This window comes from Cornus florida, unplaced genomic scaffold, assembly GCF_030987335.1.
Source record: "Cornus florida cultivar Cherokee Brave unplaced genomic scaffold, ASM3098733v1 CherokeeBrave_3.0.0_Hap2_Chr06, whole genome shotgun sequence".
Lineage (NCBI taxonomy): Eukaryota > Viridiplantae > Streptophyta > Magnoliopsida > Cornales > Cornaceae > Cornus > Cornus florida.
In genome coordinates, this window is record NW_026775576.1 from 91,431,514 (window position 1) to 91,459,023 (window position 27,510).

General features: G+C 36.1%; 1 protein-coding gene across 2 annotated transcripts; it reads right to left on the bottom strand.

Annotated features, from left to right (window-relative positions):
- On the bottom strand, nucleotides 1-27,510 carry LOC132312860 (protein EXPORTIN 1A). Of its 2 annotated transcripts, none has more exons than XM_059811401.1 (32): nucleotides 27,046-27,510; nucleotides 25,694-25,810; nucleotides 22,242-22,334; nucleotides 22,047-22,118; nucleotides 21,623-21,730; nucleotides 21,457-21,539; nucleotides 21,002-21,140; nucleotides 20,808-20,876; nucleotides 20,636-20,713; nucleotides 20,407-20,469; nucleotides 20,271-20,315; nucleotides 18,979-19,086; nucleotides 18,785-18,883; nucleotides 17,152-17,355; nucleotides 16,321-16,380; nucleotides 14,535-14,645; nucleotides 12,381-12,478; nucleotides 11,885-11,993; nucleotides 11,159-11,224; nucleotides 10,919-11,017; nucleotides 10,749-10,829; nucleotides 10,528-10,617; nucleotides 4,249-4,334; nucleotides 4,031-4,111; nucleotides 3,740-3,922; nucleotides 3,176-3,242; nucleotides 2,304-2,414; nucleotides 1,950-2,057; nucleotides 1,723-1,860; nucleotides 1,504-1,641; nucleotides 1,331-1,435; nucleotides 1-587 (listed from the first exon to the last, which is right to left on the bottom strand). In XM_059811401.1, the coding sequence occupies exons 1-32, from the start codon at nucleotides 27,142-27,144 to the stop codon at nucleotides 465-467; spliced, it is 3,231 nt and encodes a 1,076-aa protein (XP_059667384.1). In that variant the 5' UTR covers nucleotides 27,145-27,510; the 3' UTR covers nucleotides 1-464. The 2 variants fall into 2 exon arrangements, with proteins under 2 accessions (XP_059667384.1, XP_059667383.1); XM_059811400.1 differs by having other exon boundaries at nucleotides 17,152-17,358.

Sequence of the window (27,510 nt, forward strand, 5' to 3'; positions counted from 1 at the left end):
TTCACCAGAAGACAAAAATCAAACCTTTCAATGAATACCAAGATACATCATGTTCCATCTAAGGGGAAAATTTCCACAAACTATGAAAGTTGTATACATTAGAACTAATTCTGAATCATCGATACTAAGACAAGTCCTTTCACAGTTCTTCGTCTTCTCTGTAATCAATTACAACGCCAAGCTGAATTCAGGAACCCGTACCATAACGACTCTGCTATATCCCTACACTAGATTCCAAATACTCTACACCTAGCTAACTGCATTATCAACAGCCAAGCCTTTGCGCCGGGACACCTTCATGATTCACCGGTTCAGAACTAACGAAAACTCGGGGAACATCAGAAAAAATGGGGAAAAAATTACTGATCTGGTAACCTCCAAAAATGTGTGGCAATGGATTTCAAGAGCCCACAGCACCTCCAGAGTTATACCCATGAAATTAGCTCCTCAGCAAGAATAACCATCTACGAGTCCAACATCTCATCTTGTATCTCATTAGGTGCAATAAGCCCGGGAATGGTAAGCATCCGTTGTCGCTCCCTCTCTCTCTGAGCAGCAGCTTCCTCTGCATAAAGATCCTTGTTGTCCTGCAGAAAAGGTTGAACAGTAAATTATAGTAATTTAGTCCATAAAATAAGATGCAAGGAAAGGGACCCCACTCCCACACTAAGAACCAAACTTTTTGACATTACCGAGAGAGAGAAAAAAAGAAAAAGAAAAAGACTACAGGTTTATATATCAATATTCTTACACTAATGTTTAATTCATTTTCCATTTGTATATCTACCCTCCACCTAACATTACAACCAATAACACAACCTTCATCGAGTTTGTAATAAGAACTCAAATCAATATATCTATGCTATTGATTTTGTTTGCTGTCAAAAATGAACAAAAAATAGAATAGGCATATTCGAGAAAAGATAAAGGCATCTTGAATGGAAAGAAAAATTTACAAGGCTGCTTAGAAGTACGGAAATACGAAGTTCCAGGTCACACCAGCCACACCAAACTAGTTTATTAAAATTTTCTTTAAATTGATGTCAACTTCCAAAGTTTAGTTCCACACCTTAAATGATGAAAAAAAAAAAACGAGAGAGAGATGCATAAATTAATACTAAGACATCTAAACTTGTAGCTGATTATTTTACACTTCAATCTTTTAATCTAATTTTCTAACCATTCGCACCTCAACAATGACTCGTTTTAACTTGAAAGCTAACTTAGAACATCAAATTCCACACGGGTAATAAAATCTATAAAGCATGCATCAATTAAAACCTCCAAGCAAATTTGGCAGTGCACGTAACAGTATGTCCTTCACGTTTACCTGAGCTGAGAATTCTTTAGATTGTACCAGGAAGTCTCGGATGTGATTCTTGAATGTGGAAAGGTCATTTCTCGACTCGAAGAGTCCATTCACAAATTGGGTCACCTAAAAAGAACCGTCAAATTAGAGATATCCAGATAACAGAAAGTTAAAACTAATATTTCATTCCATACCTCAACCGCTGTCATGTTGGGGAATGATGAACTCAAAAGTTTAATTGTGTATTCACGAACGAACGTTGCATTATTTGGATATTGATAAGTAACAGTTGATGCATCCCACAAAGGCTCTGTTAGCGAACCAGACTCCGCCTGAAAATATATCACTACAACTGTAGGAAAATTTACATTATAATGAAGCTGAAAAGAATTGGGAAAAAGAAGATCCATTACCAGGCAAAATAAGTGCTGGAGCACTAATACATGCAACTTGAACCCTGGTTTATGAAATGTGTCTGTCAAGACAGCAAAAATTTCTTGCTCAATTGTCACAAAGTAAGTCCGGTAGAATTGATTACAGAACTCAGAAGCCTGCCAAATAACCCACAACAAGATTAGTACCTGCAATGGCATAAATTAAAGCATATTCAAGATAAGATGACAAATCACAATAATCACACCTGGAAGTTCTTCAGCATCTCCAACAAAAGGTTTAGCCCCGTTTCAGCAATATTCCTTTCAGTGTGCCGGAAAGCCCATATGATAGAATCCATCACGAGCTTTAGTTGCTGACGTGAGTCCAAAAAAAAAATAATAATAAAACGCCCGAAGGAAAAGAAATGATCATTGAAACTAGAAAGGCTACATAGAACTTTAAAAAAAAAAATGTTGTAAAAAGAAAGATATGAATATATCCAAATATAAGACATAATGGATTATATATATATATATATATATATATATATATATAAATATAAATTCAAGGCCTATAAGCAAGGACAAAGCATAATAAGGGAAAAAATTTGTGCACAAACCTGACTTGACAACCGAATTAAAGCTGGAAAACAATGTGTAGCAATAGCACGAAGTAAAGAAAAGAACTTGAGGCGATGCTCAGGGTAATCTTCAAAATTCTTTGTAATCATCTGCGATCCAAGCCAACCAGATATGTCAAACAGAAAATAAGTAAGATAATCCGTGGGGGCTGATCCATAATTCCATATCTATTGCGAAACACATCAACAAAATGTTAAAAAGATTTCTAAGGCCAAAAGTTGTCTTCAATATTGCATGAATGATACAAAAACATGATGCACAGCAACACACATCACCCACACATATGCCCAGAAAGGTTTCTACAGTACCGCACCAAGACCCAGCTCAATTATATGCATCAGACTATAGAAATTCAGATGAACCACAACATAACCTATATGTGGTGTCGTAAGGTAATAAATAGTTATATTTTAAATCTTTTGTGACTTTATCTAGCAATAGAAAAGAATCAATTCAAACCTAGTAAAAAATAAAGAAATTATAGACACGGGTATTATTAAAGATGATGATAATAATAAAAAAGATTAATTTAAAATGATTTTCTCCCATCCGAAGTATCATCTGGTGCAGGGGAAATTATGGCTCACTCTTGATAATTGATTAGTTGTTTGAAACAATTTAAAGAACGAGCAAAGAATATCAATACCCAATTTCATTCAATGAAGTGTCTGCTAAACCCTTTCCTTCTTACAAGAATGCACATGATAAATTGTATAAAACAAAAACTTATCGTTGATATAACTGTTTAAAACAACAAGGGCTAATTATTGGCGCAGCGGAAGTGCATCGGAAGAAACAACCGCAAAGATAAAGATTAGTTCCATACTTAAACACAATTACTCATCCATACCTCCAGAGTACACTGAAAAACAGCTTCAAATATGCGAGGAACGTCATCTATCATTGCAGATTTGTACCTACATATGGAAAATAAAATGAAAAATGAAACATTACAGAAGAAATCACAGTAGATTTAAACATGTTTTGGAAAGTCAATTGGTTTTTATATAAAGCATGACTTCACCAGCTATGCATAACTCCAACGAAATGTGTAGCAGTGGCTTAAACACATGGTGGAGAAAGTTAAAAATTTAATAATAATATGCCACAATATTCATATGACCATAAACAATAAATCAATTGAAGAGTTCACAAAAATAAATAGACTACACAACAGTTGGGTAGTGTCAATTAAATTCAAATAACTAATATTTATATTCGTAACAACATTTAGTTTCTTGGTAAACTATTAACAACTCAATGACAATTCATTGAAAATTTATAATATCTAACAATGGGTACTGGCTTGTTGATTACATCAAGTAGTGGTCATTTCAAGTGATTAACATCTGCACTCTCACCAGCTGTACAAAATAATGACGCACCAACAAACATGATAGAAACAGGTACATACTTGTTTATTATTATGGCGAAAAGTGACAAGACCTCCGACTCTCTCGCATCAGGCAAATTCCGAGCATAGTCACCTAGGACAGGGTCCATCATTGGGGGCACAAATTGTTTACCAATTTGTGGTTGATCTTCAGCCTTGTCTAAGAATGTCTCAATGAGCTTAAGGGTTTCCCTCTTCACCGAGCTGTTTAGAAGAGTAATACAATGGGGGAAAAATGAGAATGTTGCACACAATATGCCATGTTGAGATAAGCTCACTGGACCTTCAAATAACAACTCAATATTATCTTACCGTAAAAGTTTAACGAAAGATGTTCTAGAGGCATAGGGCCCACCTTCAGCTATGTTGGTTGAGATAAGCTCACTGTACATTCTGTTGGCAAGAAATAAAAATGCATTAGTTGTTGAGGAGAAGCCATTTGATAATTTGAAGGTCCAAAAAAAAAATTGAGAGGAAAAATGAAGTTCTATAGCCAAAGTATTAAAGTTAAACACCAAAGAAAACTGTACCTGTACACATTAAGCATGTCAAGAAATATGAGTGAAATTTGGGGGAGGAAGTATGTCCCAAGAGAACTTGCAACACTTGTATTTGTCTGCCAAGAAAGAATGACTTGCATAAATAAGACTTATAAAAAATAATAAATAAAAAAATTTTAAAAAAAAAAAAAAAAACGGAGTGAATTGAATGCAGAAAAAAGCCTATCATGTGAATCAAACCTAAAATAAATATATATATTCTTCGTCTCCTTGTAAAGCATAATAAGCCATGTTCTTAGCTGGGCCATAAATTCAAGTATGTTCCACAGGAAAAAAATTTAACAGGCCTTTAAATTTGAATATTGCAATTTCAAATCTAAAATAATTCAGCATGAATAATGTATTATAAAGTATATTACATCAATCCAAAGTAAGATCCTAGAAAATAAAAATTAAAAATTAAAAAACAAAACGATCATTTCAGCATTCAGTCATATAGTCACAATTTGAATGCAACAAAATAAAACCTCATCATAAGTTTCAGGGAATAGCACAAAACAATTCAACCACTTACCCAGACCTCCCCTGAGGTATTGGGTAATTACTCTCAAATCGAAATTTGAGGGTGGGCCTTGGCACAACGATAAGGTTGCTCAATTATAACACGAAGGTCATGGGTTTGAAACGGGAAACACACTGTCCATATGCGGAGGTCAGGCAACATCTAACCCTTTTACTCTTAAAAAAACTTTGGTAAGAAATTGCAGTCAACCTATCCTGGGTTTCTCTGATTTTCCGATGTCCTTATCTACCATTAAGTACGTTTAAAAATATTATAGAATGCCAACTTTGCCATTGATTTTGATACATAAAAACTAACTTTAATAGCATATATTGATTTGTGTTCTCTCTCTCCATATCTGTTCTATCTTCCCTCTTCCAATATTGTCTTTCTTTATCAAATGCTCTCTTTCCCAAAACCAATCTCTCCATATCCGTAGCATACACTAATAAAAATATATAAATTAATTGTAAAATATACTAGCAATTATATTCATTGGGTTTAATTTACACAGTGAGTTTCGATCTCTAACCTCTCTGTTTGAAACTCTCTTTCTAAACCCATCTCTCTACCTTCCCATGCAACTCCCTCATCCACTCTTCTTAAACCCATCACCACAAACCAAAACCTGTGACAAAACAACCACTACATCTCCATCAACCATTATGGCTACCATTACCACACTACAAATTCACCAAGCCCGTCAAAAACCCACTACTATACCACCAGCAAAACCACTATCAAGAATTCTGTCTATCCCACCCAATTGGACAACCTAAGCGAACACACCATTCCTAGCAACTTCCATGTTTCCCGGCAACTTCTCAACCAAACCCACCACTATTTGACATTCATGGAGAATAGAAATAAATGAGTTGCAAGCAGTAGAATATATATATATATATAAATAAAATTTGGGTTGAAAATTGAAATCAATTGTGAACTTCATCTATTGTATTTTCATGCAAATAGGGGGCAAGAAAACTCTATGGAAAAGTGGTGGTTCAAATTGATGTTGTTTAAGGAGTTACAACACAGGTGTAGGCTGAGTAAATCAACGGGTAGTCTTGGTCCTATTGAAAATACCAGCGAAAGTGAAGATCCGAACAGAAATAAAAACATTAATAGTTGGATTGATAGTGACGGTTCTAGTTACAGTAACAGTAATGTTGATCATTTATTTTTATTTTTTGATAAGTAAAAATTTTATAAAAAACGCTCAAAGGGGAGCGAAACCCAAGGAAAAAAGATGAGAAGGCCACAAAAAGCTTCAAGCCTTCAAAGAGGCCAAAAAAATAAAACAATCTCCTCAACAGAACGATAATCTCTCCCTGATACCCAACAAAAGAGAGTAGAAATAATAGAGAACTTAAGCATAGAAATGGGTTTCTCCTTGCCATCAAAGTATCTCCGATTCCTCTGGAGCCAAATGCACCACCAAACACAGAGAGGGATAGCCCTCCAAGCATCCCGGATGAGCGCCCCAACTGAGAAACCTTTCCAAGCCTCAATCAACCCTCTAGAGGAACAAGGCATAACCCAGGGGACCCCAAATAACCCAATCATCATATCCCAACAATCTCTGGCCATACTGCAATGCAACAGAAGGTGATCCACTGTCTCCTCATCATGTCGACACAAGTAACGGCGATTGATAACCACATGCTTTCTCCTCCTCAAATTATCCTGGGTTAAAATCCTACCCAAGACAAACGTCCAAGCAAAGAAGGCCACCTTAAGGGAAGCCGTGGAGCGCCAAATAGCCTTCCAAGGGAAAGTGCCACCCTCCCCAACAGAAAGGCACCCGAAAAAGGATCTCACCTCGAATCGACCCTGAGAGTGTGGACTCCAAAGCCAACGATCAGCCTCCTCGTGAGAGATCACCTGTCGATACAGTAACTCCAAAAAACGAGTGACCTCCTCAATTTCCCAATTCTGAAAATGCCTCCTAAACTGAACGTCCCAAGTTAGTCTTCCATTATCAAGGTGATAACAGTCAACCACCAAGGCCTGCCTGTCAGAAGCAATACTGTAAAGCCGAGGGAAAAAGAGAGCAAGGGGAAGCTCCCCACACCAAAAGTCCTCCCAAAATTTGATCCTCCTACCATCCCTGATCCAAAAGCGAACATGATTACGAAAAACGTCCCATCCCTTTCGAATGCAAGTCCAAACCCCCACACCCCTACGACCACGCACCTCAAGAGAACACCACCCACCACTGATTTCCCCAAACTTGCTGGCAATAACTTTCCTCCAAAGCCAAAGCCTCTCAACCCCAAATCTCCAAAGCCATTTCCCAAGAAAAGCCCTATTGAAAGGCAACAACCTTCGAATCCCTAAACCTCCACTCCGAAGAGGACGGCACACTTGCTCCCATCGAACCAGATGATATTTGAACTCCTCTCCCTCCCTAAAGAAAATTCCGCTGCAAACTCTCAATTCTCTCCGCACCGAAGAAGGAATCCGAAAAAGGGAGATAAAATAGGTGGGAAGGCAAGAGAGAGTGCTATTGATCAGAGTGACCCGCCCCCCTTTGGAGAGGTACTGCTTCTTCCAACCCGCCAGCCTCTTCTCAAATCTATCCACCATCGGATCCCAACTCCCCACACATCTCAAAGGAGCACCCAGAGGCAAACCTAAGTAAGAAATAGGAAAAGAGCCGGTGCGATATCCGAGGATCTGAGCAAACATCTCGATAAGGAACATCCCCAACGGACACTAAAACACTCTTTCCAACATTCACTTTAAGCCCAGAGACAACTTGGAACCAAAACACTCTTTCCAACATTCACTTTAAGCCCAGAGACAACTTGGAACCAAATTAAAACGCATCTCAAATGTCTCTGCTGGGATGCATCAGCATCACAAAGAACCAAAGTATCATCAACATCAAGTGAGAAATCTCCAACTGACTAGCAACATCTCAACCCACCAGAAAGCCTCTCAACAATCCCAGATCAACAGCCTTTTTCAACAACTTGTGCCTCCATCACAAAAAGAAAAAGGAAAGGAGAAATCGGACCCCCCTGCCTCAAGCCCCAATGCCATAATTCAAATTGGATACAGTTGTATCCCACTTAAAACGGTTACCATTTCTGCGCCAACTACATGTGTGGTCACCATCGCTTCCCCATCAACGCGCCCGATGCATGAGACCCACCTCGATTCAACCTTCGTTCCCAACTCTGCAAAAACATCTGCCGCCTCTGCAAATCCCGGAGACCAAGATTCCGGCCACCAACCTTCGAGGAAGAATGGATTTCCCTCCTACGCTGAGTAAAGATCCTTCTGAAGCAAGCAGTGTTCATCTCTCCATTCCTTCCATCTCTGAAACTCCTCCATCCCTTTTTCACCCATGGAAACCCACCTCAACCACTACTCTTCTTTCAGCAAGTGAGAACCGTCACCCCCTTCCAGGCTGTCCATCGTCGGGACGAACTGTGGAAGAGTCTCCTCCCAAACAGCCACCTTATAGCAAAATTGGTCATCATGAAGAAAAATGAAAGGCGGGCAAGCACAACCATCCGACACGGTAATCCGAACCCTCTCAGCATCAACAGATTCATCTGCATCCACCCAAATAAACCCTCCACACAAATCCCCAACCGTCACAAAAAGAGCATGGTTCCAAAGGTGAAGAGGAAGGCCGAACAACGAAACTTTCTTCAGCCCTTTCTCCTTTAACACCTCAGAGCAACCCACCCTAAAATTCCACGAATCCACCCAGAGAGTGGCCTTTCCCCAATCGCGGCGTTCCTCCTTGAGCACTCTCTCAGCCTCCACCTTAGATGGAAATCGAAAGAGGAGCAAAGAATCTGGCAAAGGCGAGACAACCACCGCCGGCGAAACCTTCCATGCCCGAGAAGCCCAAGCTGCAATCTGATCTCTATTCCCCACTTCTTTGTCGAATTTTCCTACCAAGCCAGTCTTTAGATCCTCCCTTCTCTTACCAACCGAGTCATCATCCAAAAAGATCGAGTCACCTCTATGAGTGGAAGCAGATTTCGCGAATCCACCCTGAAACAAGCGAGCGACTTCCAAGAAAGAACGCATGACATGAGAGAAAAAAGAAACTAACAAGAAAAGTAACAGAGGATTTCATCGGAGTATATGACTCCGGTGACTGGTCAGAGCAGTAGGCTCAGGCCGCGTTTCTGTCACGGAAAAGTTCTCTCAAGCCGGCTAAAATAGTCTAGCAGTGTTATATGTTTGATCATTTATTCAGTGTCAAGGACATTCGGAATTTCATTTCTGATGACACTTTTTTATGTGCATGCATAAGTATCTAGATATCTATGAAGCACGGACACTCCTCCCAGGGGCCCCGTACCCGTGTCGGATACTTTTCGGACACCGACACCCGTGTCCGAGGCTCGGACACGTGTCCGACACTTCTGTAAAGTGTCCAAATATTATTCTTTATTGGACACGCGTGTCCGAGGCTCGGACACACGGTCCGACACTTCTGTGAGACAATTTATTTTCTCTCACTCCTCTCAGTCTTTCTTCTTCTTCAATTATCTCTCTTCATGAACAAGATATATATATATATTTAAGTTACATGAACAAAGCTTTGTGAAAGACTAAAAGTATATATGTTTATTCATATACATATTTAGTTCATTATAGCTATATCTCTTCTGCACATCTTCTTTTGGAATTTGGATCAACTTTATTTTTCATTTATTTTCTGTTTTGTCTTGTCTATATTTTTCTTATAACAGAGATGAAATTATTGAAATTGATTCTGTTCTTTGTTGTTGTTTTATTTTTCTGTACAAGATTCTAGTAATTATATTTTGAATATATATATATATATATATGTATGTATATATATATATATATATATATATATATACATATATATATAATTTTATAGGCGTATCCCCGCCGTGTCCGAGTCCTATTTTTTTAAAATTTGCCGTGTCGCCGTATCCGTGTCGTGTCGTACCCGTGTCCCGTATCCGTGTCCGTGCTTCATAGCTAGATATACATATACTGGTTGAGTATATATAAGCAAACATGTAGTGTACACTCGTGTAAATAATTACAAAAATATCTAGAAAAATCAAGATGAAATTGAGGTTGAGATGTAGATCTTAAGGGCAAAGATACAGAAGTTTTGGTGGTTGTCGGTGTGATTAGCTAGAGGCTAGGTATTAGAAGTGTCCCACATCAAATCTAGATCATTTGTGAAATGGGTATATATGGATGGGTGTGCATCAGCGCTACCCAATAGCTTAAGCTTTTGGGTTAGAGTCCAAGCGCCGGACCCGTTACAGTTGGTATCAGAACCAGACCAAATCCTTGATCCAGTATTACACCAAGCGCCCGCCTGAGTGTACCACACTCGAGAAGTGCCTGGGTAGGCAGGTGTGGGAGAATGTTAGAAGTGCCCCGCATTGGATACGGATGGGATGTGAAATGGGTATATATGAGTAGGTATGCAGTACTACCCAATAACTTGAGCTTTTGGGTTAGAAAGTAAGCGCCCCACCGTTACACTAGGTCTATGGGAGGGGTTGGCTTCCCTCTAGGTTTTCAAAAATAAAGTTGAATGATATTACATAGAATGCCAAACACCCTCTGAGTGGCTCGAAAACAAACTCACTCACCAGCAACAAAGAGTGACACATAATACCAACAACAAACAAGCAGCCCAAAAGATATCTAAGTTGCTGCACAAATGCAAAAAATGCATTCCCATTGATCCAAACAAAGCACCAATGCTGATTAGAAAGCCATACCTGCAATATATTAAGCACAGTCCGGATCACATCTGGATCCTTCAAGAAATCCACGCTTTGGCGTGCCTGTCCTATAATTTCAGCCCATTTCTGCATAAAAAAAGACATCATAATCCCCAAACGAGAAATTTCACTGCTACAAGTAAGTGCACTTCAGAGCGAGAGTGTGGCACTATGATAAAGAGAATTTCCAAAACAAAAAGCAGTTTTATAGATCTTGCCTGATTTGGAAGCTCCATCAGCCTCTGCAAATATTCATCTCTCCTTTGGGCTTCAGATTCTGCTTGAATCATCTGACCAACCTAAGAAACAGGAAGCAATTATTTCAAAATCACCGAAAAAAGGAACTTTTTATTTAAAATCCATAATTTGAGGCATCAGATAGGCATACGGATTCATAAAATGTATGAATCTGGTGGGGCTCCAGATCTGCAATAGTTGTTGGAAGACTGGTTAGAAGTTCAGACACGAATGGTTCATTTTCTCCAACCTGGAAAAGAGAGAATAAACCTGTTACGTGCTTAGTTTTGACAAATGAAGGATACCAAATTTTAAAAGAAATTTTGAAATTTGACTTGTCCAAAAAAAAATAATTAAAAAGTTTTAGCAAAAATAATGAATCACACTTTACCTGTACAATAACAAATTTACGCTTGCACTTCTGAACAATTTTCAGGAACGTGTCACAGGCCATATCCTGGGGGAAAAAAATAAAATTAAAAAAACACCACATTAGTTCTTTTCAAAAAAAGATAGTTGGTCATAGATGCTGATACCAACAAATAGCAATATCTATAATTTTTAAATGAATCAGTTTTACATGCCAATATGAAATATGCTTTGGATGGAAAAAAGCTTTTGAATAGTCACATTGGACCCGCACCACATTTGCTGACATCTAATCTGCACTTAATGAGAGTTCTAGGCATTGCCAGTAGAAAACAAGCAGGATCATTCACATTATTATTTTGAAAACTCCACCAGACATTTTCAACTGAAATCTCAAATAAAACTAGCCTTCTTGAAGCTGCATATACATCATCATCATACATGTCATAATCCCACATGAATGGGGTTGGCCAAATGAATTCTCTTTTTCCATTCTTTCCATTACACGTCATCTCACCTATTATATTGAACTTTTTAAATCATTTCTAATAACTTCATCCCACGTTAATTTTGGTTGCTATCTCTATCTCTTACTGAAGTAACATATACATAGGCAACCCAAATTAATTTACAAGTGGAACAAAGAGGGGGTAACCTCTCCAGGAGATAGCAGTCGATTTACAATAAGAAGAATTTGAAAATTAATCACAAGCAAGAATCTACATTTTAAATGAATAGATCGCCAGACCTGAACTCCAGGATGAGTTTCATGCATAAACTCGAACAGTTTATTTACAACTGTTTTCAGGAACTTCCAATGTGCCCTTAGAAATCTAGGGTACTGTCCCACAACATACCTGTCAATCAAACATACAAGAATTAAAATTAATATAAATTTGCCCAAATCAATCACGCATTTACAAGCCAGACAAAATAAAGTAAGCTTTTCCCAACTACTTGGCGTCGGCTATGAAACCACCAAGCCAGATTATCTGAGGTCAAATTATTTTATAATCCCCAGATGACCAATTGCAGCATACGAACCTGTGGTGCTTAAAAACACTGCTATTATGTCGCAAAAAAATGGTAATTGATAAAAAGTTGTATTGTTCAAATTTGGCTAAGCCTTTCTGGTCAGAACAATAGAGATGAGGACCCATCATGTATTCGTGTACCAGATTGGTAAATAAAGAGGCCAGAATGAACCTAACTGGAGAAGGAACATCTGCATCACGAGTTCTTACATTATGTTACTTGCAATAACAGCTTTGTTGTCTTTTCCCTTTGTGATTTCACATAAATTAAGCAAATCACGAATCACCATCACTAGAAATCTGTTCTCCTGCAAAAGATTATATAGATCAATAGTAAGAAGAAACACAAGATAGCAAATTTTTAAAATACAAAGGTAGTACAGAAGACTAAAATTGCAGAAATTGTAAGATATACACTTGAAACTGCACTCAAAACTGAAGGATAAGTAAAGCAGGTAGCACATATGGAATAATACAACAAATCAAGGTTGTTCAAATCACAATTCTAGGTCGTAGAATCGCACGATTCTACGATCATAGACCCCCAAAACGAGTTAAATCGCATGAAAATCGCTCCTTTGGGTAGAATCGTAGAATCGTACTACAGGTAAAATGTCAACAAAGTGAGAAGCCAGCCAACTTACAAGAAAGCATAATTTAAAATAAAAATTGGAAAGAAAAAAAAGACACATTCCATAATTTAAAGGTAAACCATGTACCAATCATTTTTGTGAGTGCCACATAGTATTTTCAAGAATAAAGACAGTCTCCACTAATGATATTGCTTCCAAACTGGACAACCTTCTTTACCAACAGAATAAAGGAGAATTTATACAACATTTGCAGTACTCGAGCATTATACATCCAAAGTTTCAAAGAACAGGACAAGACCAAAATACATTGATCAGTTTCTATTGGTATTGGCACCACATATCAGTAATTCGCATGCAGATACATTAACAACAATGTAAACATAAAATATGGACCAGGTTGAAGTAATTTTGGAAGCTTAAGGGGAATTCAAATTGTAAAATTAAGTTATTCTTCTAATAAGAACACGTAACTCTTGGTGTCTAATATATCACTTCGAGTAAAGAGTAACCATATTTGTGTTAGAATATAGCCTTCAACACTCCTTATATGACCAAATAATATTCTCCACCCTTATCTTCTTCGTCATTGGGCATGAATCACAAAGTTCACATTAACCATAACTCGCTTAACACAAGAACTAGACCTAGTGAACTATTCATCAGCAGGCCATATATAATATTTATTGACAAGTAAAGATACCATATAAACGCTCAAACGGTGTTAAGGTGGTTCCAATATATTAAGAACCACCAATTATATATATATATCCAGCATCTGTGGGTGCCACAAACACCAAGACGGGCCCAGCTTCATCCCAAAAATCATTCAATTTTAATTTATATTTCATCATATCCTAAATTTAACTCAAATAAATCAACCCATTATGTTACCAAATAAATAGAAAGATACATTCAACTTATTTGACATTTTGTGGTGCACTTCCACAAGAGCTTCGGGTTTTACCCTACTGGAAAAATAAATAAATAAATAAAAATAATGATGTTTCCATCACTATTCATAATGCTTATTTAAATTGGGACTGAAAGTTGTAATAAACAAGATAAATTGTATTGCGTACGAGTATAACTAAATTCCTCAATACCTATCAAACGACAAAAATCATCATGCAAATTTAGAAAAGAAACACAAAGGCTATGATTGGCCAAGTAAAAAAAAATAAAAATAAATAATCCTTCAAGACAGATTTTTGTTAGAAATCATTACAACGTGTACAATGCACATGTTGTACACCAAGAGAAAACAAACTCAAATATGGCTTTGTTTCCAGAGATAGTTCTCATACTGTTCCTCAACCACATACTCAATGAGGACATGAACAACAAACCCAGCTACATGCTTGGTCCACTTAGTCGACAAAAAGGTGGGACAGGTTACTGCTTCGCATGGACTTGTGGCAATTCTGAAATGCTCCATCAATGTGGTAAATGAACACAAGCCACGACAAATTGGAAATAATACAAAGCTGAAGGCATCAGGATAGGGCAATCACAAAGCATCATAAACTTGTTTATAAATAATAAATTATTCAAGCAAAACTTGGGAAGCAAAGGGATGTTATTTACAAAAATGAACCACAAATCAACAAAATAAATCATAGAACAAAAAAATTCAGCATCAGTAATGCAGTCATATATGAACATATTACAATTACAATTATCATTTTATTTATGAAAGATCATGCTAACATGAAGAAGTGTGCAAGTATCATGTTAAGTAGGATAGATTGTGCTAAGGAAGATTGTAGCATACCTGCTCCTCCATCATGGACCCAGATATAGATCCTATTGCCCAGCACAGTGTGTTTAAATTGTTCCATGACCAATCTTCACCATTCAGTTGTTTACTCAATTTCTTCAGCATCTGTATATACCAGAAGAAAATCAAATTATCCATATTAAGATATAAAATATACAAAGTAAACCAATATTAACATTACCATAATGTACAAACTCCTACTTAAACAAATTTAGGAAGGAAATAAATACCATCCAACCATTTATGAATGGTTGGAAATTAATAAAAAGATATATTTGGAAAGATTGGCTTAAAAAAAATAATTATTCCACAACTAGAATATCTTAGGTTCAATCATAAATCCCACCCAATATATTAGTTCTATTAAAGTGGCACCAAATCGTTGAGTAACTTCAACAAAAAAGACTCATTGTAAAGCTAAAAAAATAATTGGTTATGACGCACGAGTGGATATATATATATATATATAACCAGTAGAGAATCATACTCTGTGATCATCTCCGATGAACAAGACCTCAATTCAACTTGGACACCACAACACATTTCAAATTTTAATATTTAACAATGTAAAAAGACGAGCAATCATATATCGAAACACAGCACCATAGTAAAATCCAACATTACAGGATCTTTAATTTTCATGTTGACGAAACAAATTCAAGTCCTCACATTTTAGTCTAGAAATGACCAATCTATGTGATAACAGAAAATTAGTTTGCAATCTAAAATAACTGAGAGTTTCTTCTTCTTTTTTCCTGTAAAAATGATAGTTTAACATAGAAGCTCATGGAAATTCAAACCACTATATAAACTCTATAAGCAACCACATTGTATATATAGCTCACTAAAATAATTTCTATTATAACTTTTTAACTTGCTTCACACTAGTAATGCTTTTTCTTAACTTTAATTCTTGAAGTATTAAGCATCTTGGGCTACATTTAAACAAGGAACTATCCATAGTTGTTAAAGGCTCAAGGCCCACTAAGGCACCAAGGCCTCTGGGAGCCTGAGGCGCAAGGCGAGGAAGTGAGGCGCAAGTTAAGGAAAAAAAAAATTGGTACCCAATAATGATGAAATAGTATATATAAAGATGCAAAAGTCATGTAAACCAAATACTTTAAGTACAATAGTTAACATACTAACATAAAGATGCAAAAGCGAATCAAATACTTAAGTTCAATAGTCAACATACTAACATAAACATGCAACAGTCAATTAATGAAATAAAAACTCAAACTCAAACAAACATAGAAAATCAGAGCAAGGCAGGCAAGCATGTTAGTTAATCAATTTCAAAGCAAAACAGAGCATACAGCCCAGCACTTTCAGCTTTAACTTTCTAGCAAACAAAACAAGAACAAAGCATGCACAAGTTCATTAGTGTGTCAGTAAAACAGAGCATGCAGCCCTGCACTTTCAGCTTTAACTTTCTAGGAAACAAAACAAGAACAAAGCATTCACAAGTTCAACAGTGAGTATCAGTTTCAATTTCAAAGCAAAACAGAGCATGACAAAATTAAAGTAAACAGATTAAAGAAAAACATTAAAGCATAAGAAAGAACAGATTGAAGAAAAAAAAAACAGAGCACTTTCAGTTCAAACAGGAGTACAGGACCAAAAAAAAAAAAAGAACTTCCAGAATTTCAAAAAAAGAAATGCAAACAGGAGTATGGGACTAAGAAGAAGATGAGAGAGAGAGAAAAAAAAAGTATATCAGTTGTTCTGTATTTTCCAAAATGAAAGCATTATAACAGGAAAAGAAAGTCTAAACCCATACCTGTTTTTCGGTATCCTCGTGATCAAGATGTGATAGGTAGATCAGCGTTTCCCTCATGATCTGCCACAATGTAGTTGAATTAAACATATCAACTGAAAGTGAAACGAAATCTTTTTATATATATATATATATTGAATAAACCACAAAGCATAAAGCCATGAACTACAAAAATACAGCCTGATTAGGAAAACAGTCATTTTAATTCGTAAAATATCACACAAATCTTCACACTGTTTAGATGTAATCCAACTTTATTTCATTATTAGCAACCAAGAAATTGAATAACTAGGTGACTTTTCATTATTGCAAGTTTAAAACCTACAGGACTGCTAATTCAGAAAAATGTTTAGAAATTGCAGGGCACTTACAGAAAGGCCACCACTATTTACTTAAAGAACACGCCCTACCCCTTCACAGAAGCTTCCATTTAATTAAATAATGTGCCCTGCTCCTTGCCCCCTCCCGCGCACACAAAAAAGGCAGGAAGGGGGGGAAGGAAAGATCATCAACCATTATGCCTTCTTGATGAAAGAATTTCCAGTTACAGAAAAAACAGACTAACAATAACAGAAAAATTCTACAAGTTTCTTCCAGATAGTTAAACAAATTCCACCACTGATTTTGACACAGTAAATTCTAAAATACAAATAAATAAACACATCCCATTGTATAGATCTTTTAGATATCCCGGGTCACTGCATTGGACACACCATGTCCATGTTGAAAGGTTAACATATAAAGAAAATCTTAATAAATATAAATTGATAAGGTGACCACAAGGCTAGTATACGGAAATTTGAAATCAAATATCTGCATATGTAGATTGAACACCTTATATTGAACTAGGACATCATTGTCCTTCATAGTTTCACGAACAATATTCCCATTTTCATCTTCAACAATAAGAACCTCCTCAGGCTTAGCCATACGACAGATCATAAGTAATCTCAACTTTGACATTGGACCGGAATAAAGTTGCCGTCGCTGCAAAATTTGAGACCCAAGTCCATCAACCATACCAGAAAGCAATGGCACCTGCTGATTCAACAAGACCATATAAACTGACATCAGTAACTTTTCCATATAAAAGATGTAAATATTCCAAATGAAAAGGAAACACACATACAGCAAACAAAAATATGCTTACAGAGGCATACAAAGCATGTAAAGTCTTGCAACAGCAGATGCAAATGAAATAATATAAATATACACAGGTAAATGTATAGGAGAAAATGAGATAAAAGTAGGTATATGAGGGAACAATAAAGCCAATAAAATAATATAGAAAGGAAGGCACGCCCAAAAGATGTAATCTGCTTGAGCAAATGGAGAAGACAAAATACAAACACAAGAACACCACTACAGAAATACATTTTAAATGTCTAACTGAGTAATAATCTTATCCAATGAACAAGGGGGGAGGGGGGGGGGGGGGGGGGGGGGGGGGATGTGTGGCAGTTGTTCTACAAACACACAATCATTTTTTACATTCTTTCCTATTACAAACCTCATTCACTAATTATGTTTAATTTTTTTCTTTAATTACTCCACCACATGTTAGTTTAGGGCTACCTCTTTGTCTCTTACCCTTTATGCTAACTAATATTTTGTGCATCTAGTACTTGTCAAAAAAAATATTTTTTCATCTAGCAGTCACGTTGTATGTGACTATACCACCTAAGCTTGTTTTCTTGCAGCTTGTTTGATATTATTTTAGCCCATAGTACAACCACTAGCCTGTCTCCATTTTTGTACATCTCAATCCAACTGTTACATCCTTTGGCATTGATCCTAAATATTCAAAAAGATTATTATAATGAATAATTTGGTCCTCAATTGTTGTGGTCAGTTTTTGAGACTTTAAAAAAATTAGATTCCATATCTTTTGTTTTTGCCTTGAGTTTTTTGCTTCTAATGTATTTCTCCATATTTCTAATTTGATTCCTAAGGCTTCCTTTGAAGTATTCAATAGCACCATATCATCAACAATAGTATTCACGGTTGGAGTAATAGGAAAATCACTAGTCTCTTCTCTCCAAATATAGTACGAGCTCCAGTCATTCTCTCATTATACATGTTTGATAATCTTTATAAATTTTATAGCAACTCGTATGTAAAGCCCGTCAAATTATGTCCCTTGGTACTCTATCATATGTCTTCTATAAATCTATAAAAAATCATGTGTGGATTTTTCATTGCTTCTACAATTTTCTATTAATTGTCTAATTAAGTAAATGTCTGGCATCATGCTTCTAAAGAGAACAAAGAAATACAGAAGAATAGATGATATAAAAGATGGAAGCCAGGAATGCAATTATTAGAAAAAGAAAGTTAAACTAGTGTACAACTTCTAGAAAGAAGGCTTTCAAACTTTAAGCAAACAAACTTTTTTCAGCATATACAAGAATCACTGTACAATAAAGAACCAAAAGAGTATCATCAAGCACAAAAGTATTCACCACACCTGCAATCCCATCATGTTTGCAGCTACCGCAGGATTCTCTACATTATGATGTGCCTCAAACAGCTCCAAAACTAAGGAGTTCCAGTAATCTAAGCAAACCTGTTGAAGCATACAACCACCAGTTATAGGCCAAATCATAATACTCTGTTCTATTTCCAAATGAGGAAGCCAAACAGATATACAAATGAACATACCTTAAAAACCTCAGTGTCATCCACATATGAGATGTTTGTGAGATATTCAAGACCCATTAAAAGGGCAGATATATTCTCTTGTGTGGACTCTAGCACTCGAATATGACACTGCATGAGTAAAGGAATTATCAGCATAGTTGTTTTACAGATTTGGAAGAAATCTAACTAAAACTTAAGGTTTTTCTACAGTCGGCAGCCCATGAAATGTTCTATAACCATCTATTACAAATCATATGCCTTATACTTCTATAGCGGTCTACGTCTCTACCAAAGTAGAAAGTAACTACACTTCTCCTGTCATTATTATTCTTTTTAAGAGATTTTAAGTAACTATTAAGTCTTTTCTTGGATAAAGAAACAATTAAGCTCTATTTTGGGCAATGGAGATGCAGATAACTCTGTGTATGCGTTCTCCCAATTCTTACATCCAAGCAGAAATCAAATTTGGTTCTGATATGCAGCGGATTATCCAGGCCAGAAAGTTCTTGGAATCGCGTTCAGAGATTAGTAATATTTTAGCTTTCCCTAAACCAGTACAGTCTGGAAATGCTATTGAAGCAAATATCAGTGGCTGCCAAAGGTAAAACCCCAGGGGGAGCTCATTATTTGGGTTCATTCTAATGCCTGAAAGAGGATGCATCAAAGCTGTGATGGGTTACCTGAAATCTCAACCCTCTGGTTCTTAGACCAAGCTCATACTTCAACAAAAATGGGGATGAAATAATAATTAGAAGCAAAGAGGGCTTAAATGACTAGATCATCAGCCAACAAGTCGAATTTTTTTGGTAACACAAGAAGCTCTTATTTGTTGTGCTTTAGGGAACCCATGGGACTAATGAGGGGTTTTAATTTTTAAATTTCTGCAAATCAGTTGCTTTGGTTCCAGGGCTCCTGACTCTTCTTATATATGTAATCCTCCTTGAGGGGAACAATGTGTTCATTTCTAATTGAGTTTTTGGTTTGTGTTTATTTGCACAGATATAGTTCTCTTATTGGAGCAGGGTACTTCATCCATCATTATCTTTTCACCAAATTGCATTTTGTTATCGATTATAATATATATATATATATATATGAAAAGAAAATAAAAGAAAAGAAAGAAAGAATGAGACACAATGTGATATCTACGACATCTTAATCCATCAGTACTTCAGAAGTTGTTCACACTAAAAGATGAAGTGGCACCATAACACTCCCCTTACAGATCCTAGTCCATTAACTTGATATGTATGACAACATTGCTGATTAAGGTCATCATTTAGTAGACAGTGCTACCAAGAAAATAAACTTGCCTTGAAAAATGAAGTGAAAAACAGTGCAAGATTCTGAATAAATGCCTGAAAAAACAACCAAAGAACAAATTCAGTTTATACAAGAATCTTAGGCTTTTGAAAACTAACTAGGAGTACCCGTAAAAAAAGCAATTACCTGCTCCTCACCCGAACCATGCGCATAAGCATCAGGAATGTTTGTAGCATGTGGGAGAATGGTCTAAAGAACACCAAAAATCACCCCAGGATTCAAAAAATATGCAATAAAAAATGCATAAAATATAAGATCAAATCAACAATTAACAGAAGGGAATTAACAAGCTCAATTCATCCAAATATCCCATATAATGTGCAAAATAAATTCACTAGAACTACTGCTCTCGTACCTGCAACTGTACCATGAATATGTTATACATATTAACGTACTGCACGTTATAGAAATCTCCAAAATTTAAAGCCGCGACCTGCAAATATTAAGACATAAATGATGAACATTAAGTAGCTTTGGAGAATTAGGAATACCCAGATTTTGTTAGATAAAATGGAACAACAATATACTTCTGTTAAACATTGGAGTGTGAGATTCCGATATGATTGTAAAGGGAAGAATTTTAGGAGTGTCTCCAACTGTCAGATACAAGAAAAACACGAAATTACTTTAAGCTTTAGCAAAAAACTACATATAAGAGTACAAGTTTGCAGCCATATCCATATAAGAACTGACATCAACTATGCAAAAAGTATGTACGCACCAGCGGAGATTCGAATATATATCCTAGAGGTATCCATGAGAGAAAAGCATGCAATGTCGCTAATGTAGCCCTTATAAGCTCAGTTCTTTGAGATGCTGACAGTACATAAAGGCATAACTCATGAATGAGCTGAAACTCACTGCAAACGAACAACATAAACTTCCAAGTAAGATCGGCCAGACAGATATCATATAATGTTCAGTAAGTGGGACAATTAGAACAAAAGAATGGTGGTAGTAATAAATCAAGAACTTTCAAAAAAACTAATTAATAACTTGCATGGAGGCCAGAACCTCTGCAACAAAAAACAAAGGCCATAACAAGTACGATATCTGCAATCAAATCTAGTAATAAAACTATGAACAACAATAATATTTTTCAAAGGAATGCTGGATATTGAGGTGTGCACAAGAAGACACAATCCCCAACTATATAAAGAACATCAACTCAATTACCTGTTCAATGATTGTTTGAGATCTTTGATCTTCTGTTGAGTCATTTCACCCCTCGAGAAATCAAAAACCTCTTCACTTAGAAGCTGAGAAGTAACAATTTGAATCACCCAAAATGCTTGAGATCAAATTACTATTGAGAAAATATATATATTCAGGACAAGCTTACTTTCAATATGGCCATGCAGTTCTCACAAATAGTTTCACTTGTTTTTGCTGCTGCAACAAGATCAGGGATAAAGCTTCGCCATCTGGCAGGCCACTCGTGTTTCAAAATCTGTATGTTTAGAAGGCATATAGAAAAAAAATTACAGAATAAACCCACGTAATAAGATCCAATTATTATAAAGATTATTTGATAGAACAAATCATCAAAATAATAGAAGGGGACAAAAACCTATAAAATGGTTACAAAAGCAAAAACTACTACCCAAACACCTTGAAACAAAAATTTTCAGCTTAATCTCACCAAAATTGAGAAGAGAACATTGTTACCGCCTTACAGGTATGTTTCAATCTTTCAGAAAATAATAAAAGGAACAACGATAACTATTATAATGAACTAACATTTAAAGAAAGCAATCAGGATTTACCTGAATCAATATAATGTTAAGCTTGTTCACATACAGCCTTTCCCGACGAAAAGAGATTTCATCACTTGAAAGCTAAGCAAGAGGGATTAACATTAAACAGAAATTTAATTACGACCGAATTCCATGTGGATAGAGAAAAAAAAATTTACTACTAATATGAAAGAACAAATAGAAGAATTACAGTAGAACTAATACCTTTACAATGACTTCAGAAATGTAGTTTTTCATCCCATCTCGTTGTTCAACAGGCAATGCATTCCATCTGTACTTAATTACACCTTCCAAAACCTGAATACAAGAAATGCTCCTTCACACAACACCTCAAAAGGCAAATGGAAATAACTGTAATGTTTCACTTCATGTTACACAGCTGCAAAGCCACAATTTCTCCAAAACATAACAAATCAACCATAAAATGCAAGTGCGACAGACTATACCATGTGTCTTTGCCTAAAGCCCATATAGAGAAATATATAGTCTCATTAACAATTCACAGCAAAAACAAAACGAATGAAAACATCTATAAAAAAATTCCAACCAAAACAAAATAAGAAGATTTCATTTGAGGATACAACGGTCGAGTCCACTATTAAGTTGGCAAACTCAATCCTGTCTATATTTCATCTCTCTTTCTCTTAGAGCCCTCAACTTGCCTCTAAATTAATCCTAAATCCAGGATACGTGAATTAAACCCGGAAAATATAAGATCTTAGCATAACTCTTGGATCATACCACTCCAAGCTTTCCACTAGTCAATGATTAAAAAACACACACACACACACACAGCCCCCTTGTATCTAACCATAATTCGGAGATTCGGCTTAATTCCTTCAACTTGGCAAAGTCACAACAGAATTGGTCTGAGGCAATATTGAGTCGTAACAATATCTCAGTGGAAAAAAGAAAAGAGATGAGAGTAAAAACTACAGAGGGAATCGTGGAATAGAGGTTTAAAAAAAAAAACTTCTGTTGTGGAAACTGGAAGGCAGACTTACTTGGAGAGGATAGACTAGGGTCTTCGGTATGAGACGCCAAGATACAAATGTAGAAAGTACAAGGTATAGTGGATAAGATTGTCTCTAGCTTTCCCTTGTCCCTTTCCTTCTTTTGCTCTCTTTGGTTCATGTTAGTGTGATGTTTCAAGATTTGGGCTTAAGAAAAAGTATCACATGCAGTCAAGAGTAATATGTGATCATAAATAACAAACATCAGTTTTAAAGCATTTGAAACAAAAACTTAAAAGCTGTGATTGAGGTACAATACAGTTGTGTTCTATGTCATAAACTTTCAATTATTTCATGTTTTGGTCTATTTTTACTCATTAATTTAGTAAAAAGTATAAATTACTATGCCTTATATAACGACGACAACCTCGAATTCATGTATAGGACACTATTCATGTCAAATTAGCTTTAAATTTTCAACAAGAATAATAGAATTCAAAAGAAAAGAAAAAAGAAAAAGACTTGACTGATTGATAGTTACTGGATTATGGTGTTATAAGTTACGTATTGGTGCTTTTTGGGTCCTATGTATGGTTGAAATTTTTCATGTTACATTATGGTTGATACGGCCTGACATACGTTATCGTGGGATGAAGTTGTTAGTAAATATTTAAAAACGTTAAAACATAGAGGGTGAGATGACATATAATAGGAAAGAATGAAAATTGAAAACAGAGAATTCATGTGGACGACCAAATTCATGTGGGATTAAGCCAACAATGATAACGACGATGATCCCATTAATCAATGTCCGCATCCACATCCTCACATCTTATCCACATCCAATTATCGTTCACAGCGCCTCTTTGCCAATCAAAATTATCAAGTGTGGAAACTCTTCCATAAATAACATTCCCACACGTCAAAACCGAAAACTTCCTATCCTTTGAACTCGCCTTTTTCAACTAAAAAAAAAAAACATCACCACTTTCACATAAGAAGCATGTTCAAGTGTCCTTCTAGAGACCCATAGCAAACTTCCTCAAGCCTCCTTTGTCACACAGTCTCCAATAAAACACCTTCAGACCCATACCAAAACCAAACTGACTACCACTACAAATCTCTACAACCATTTCAAAGACAAAAGCTTGAGTTTCAAAACCAGTCTTCTTACTTGAGCCTTTAATCCACAAAGTTTATAAGGACTGCATATTTTATTGCATGAGGCAGGCTGTATTACACGAACAAGACGAAATTTGAAAGAATTCCTTGTACTCAACTCAACAAATACATGGCAACTTATTGGAGTTTGGCAGCATGTATTATGTTTGCCATTTTGTTCTATCTAGGGTCTCTTACAAACAATAATCTTGAAATTCGTCCATAGTTCACACCTTTCATGTTCTCCTTTTTTGGTAGATCAGGTTTTGTGGTTTCATATTCCTAAATAATCTAACAAAGGATATATGGGGGTTATTAGATACTTAATACAAATTTTCATTTACCATACTCGCCCAAATAAAAGCAACTGACGCTTTCCAATTCCAAAGCAATTGAAACTGAAATCTACATAACGCACTGTTGATGTACTTCAAAGAAATATTCAAATTCAATTAATTTCCACATGTTTAAAGCTTCGCTCTCTTCAAACCAATAGATCATTGTCAACCCTCACTCACACAAATTCAACATCACTAATGCAACCCTAACAAAGAAGAAAGATCCCCCGCTTCACCATGAGATTCACCATAAGACCTTCAACATCATACTTCCAAAAATAAATAAATAAATAAATAAGACATTCAGCAACATGAACACCCATTGATGAAGACTTCTCTTCACCACCGTAAGACCTTCAACATCGTGAACACCTTTGATGAAGACATCTCTTCTCCATCCAATAATCAATGATAAGCAAACATTGGCTTTCTCATGCAATATCAGCAATAATAAAGCGGAGGCATATCTATCAGATGACTAACTTGAAGAATAATTCCCATGACAATGTTGATTATTTGTGGCAAAACTTCTTTCCCTTTTAGGGACAGTGTAATAAATCTGGTCTTACAGAATAAAAATTAAATTAAACTACAAAATCAGGATATCCTACACCATTGGATATTAAAAAAGAAAATATGCATGAGATAACAATGGAGCTCATTAAGTTCAGTCCACATTCTGAGAAATCTTATTAAATCTAAAACTGTTGATGGCTAGTAGAAAACAGAATTAACAATGGTCTTTGATTTGACTGAACTCAAAATATGACATGCAATGTTAAATGATTTCCAAACCTTCTTTCACACGGCATGAACTGTGTATAGAGAACCACATGCGATTTTCAAAGGTAAAAGCAATTGTTTCAAATCATAGGTTCAAATTTTAAGATATAGCATTGGGAAATCTGACAAAATTTTAAGATATAGCGTCAGCGACCACATACCGCTCACATATTTTTTACGTTATGGCAAATTAGTAGCAAGTAGTAAAAAACATCTGTTTGTCCTGCCTACCGGGTAATTCCTAAACCTAAAGAATTACATCCAATCTTACAAAAACCAGAAGAAGATTATTGGTAAGAATAATTACAACAATTATTCCAGGGGCTCTGTTTGAACCACTATCTAGTGGAAGACATGTTCCTTAAACTGCAAATTCCTCAATTATTAAAGCAAACTGATGTCTATTAACACTACAACTGACCTGCAACGCGAAAAATTTTGTGTTCAAGTTCTGTGAATTTGATAGAATGTGAACCACTTGAAGCCACATATCTGGATTGTTTTGCAACTCCCGCAAAATATGGTCTGCAGCAGTTCTCTGTAGCATAATTACACAATGGGAAAAATTAGAATCAAGAAAACCAGTTCTGTGGTAACGACAACTTTGGGAAAAGTAGATATCATGCAAGTAGATTATAATTTGGACATCCCATCTTTCTTGGTTTGAGCACCCGTTTGATTGCAAGAACAAAGTTTTGTGTTCACGTAATGCAATAACAGTAAAATCAGTTTATAACTCACTGAAATTTGATCAACTTATCCAAAATGGGATGTCAGAATAATGCCAAAGGCAGTTATTACATTCACGTGGTGCAGATCAAAGAAGATTTCAATCGTAACTCCAATAATATAACACCAAGGATACCACACCATGCAAATGTATTTCAAATTTGAACATAATTCAACAGTAAAATTATTAAGGGTTTCTAAAATAATTCACAAACTTTCAACATGGCCCCGAAAAAGAAAAGACAGTGATATTTACATTTTCTTGAACTTAATTTGCAATTTTCATTTAAGGGCAGTAGGGACAAGGTGCACGACAGTTGCTGAGTGTTGTGCTTGCACACATGCACAAACTTTCAACATGGCCCCAAAAAAAGAAAAGACAATGATATTTACATTTTCTTGAACTTAATTTGCAGTTCTTCGTTTAAGGGCTGTAGTGACAAGGTGCAAAAGACGTTGCTGATTGTTGTTTTTCTTTTTCTTTTTCTTTTTTCAAAGTTATACTTCGAATATATAAACCACAAATGTACTGGAAATTCAGCAAAACACAAAGATAAAGAGAAAGCAAGTTAATTTTCATAATAATGTATAAATCAGATATGGCAATGTAGCCACACAACAGGTACTAGAGTTTGAAACTCAATGCATTTGAAAAGTGTATGACGGAGTTTGTCTTCATCTTTTATCTTTTTTGGTCAGGGGTAGGAACTGAGGGAGGGGAAGTATTTTCCTCTCAGTTTCCCACCAACCAAGTATGTGTTAATTGGAATCTGTACAGAAAAATATAAGTTTTCTAAGTTCCCAACCCCCCCCCCCCCCCCCAAACCCTTTAAACTAGGCTTACGTTCAGTATATTTAACACTCATAATATTTCTAATTCCAGAGGATGAAACCCAAAAATTCAAAATTAAACGAGTAATTTATTTTATTTTTCTATATTTGACATCAATTAACATGACAAAATTATATGCGTGAGTATATCTTTGATATGCAAAGACAAAGATAATAGAGAGGAATAGAATGAGAAGGAGAGGATGGTCTCACCTCCTCTTTAGATCCGGTGCCATAGAAAGCAGCAACAGTGGCATCGAGCAAGCCAACGTCAATCGGCTGACTCAAGTCCCTGAGTTTCTCCGCCGCCATGAAGAGATCAAAACCAATAAACCCTCGAAGTCGAATCTCAGTTTAAAAAACCCTAGAAAAAGCACTGAGATTGAAAACCTAGTTTGAAGGGTTTATATAGAGATAAGATAGCTTGAAATTGAAGCAGAACGAGGAGAGAGAGAGAGAGAGAGAGAGAGAGAGTGTGTTTTAGAGAGACTTCGAAATCGGGGACGCCTCTGGCCTTCCAAATATAGTGCAGTGAGAGTGTGTATGGTCTTCCAGATACCTAAAAAAGGGCAAAGCTTTCGTCTGGCTGTGTCCCGCTAATGAATCTTTAGAGAGAGAAAGTGCGTGAGAGGAGAGAGAAACAAGGGCCCTCGACCTCGAATTTAGATGAGTAGTAGG

Excerpts from the sequence above, each read along its gene's own strand:
- LOC132312860 (XM_059811400.1), bottom strand. The coding sequence starts at position 27,144 with ATGGCGGCGGAGAAACTCAGGGACTTGAGTCAGCCGATTGACGTTGGC. Across the intron at positions 22,119-22,241 it reads TTTCTGAAGTCATTGTAAAG|CTTTCAAGTGATGAAATCTC; the intron begins GTATTAGTTCTA and ends CCTCTTGCTTAG. Across the intron at positions 21,540-21,622 it reads ACTGCATGGCCATATTGAAA|CTTCTAAGTGAAGAGGTTTT; the intron begins GTAAGCTTGTCC and ends GTTACTTCTCAG.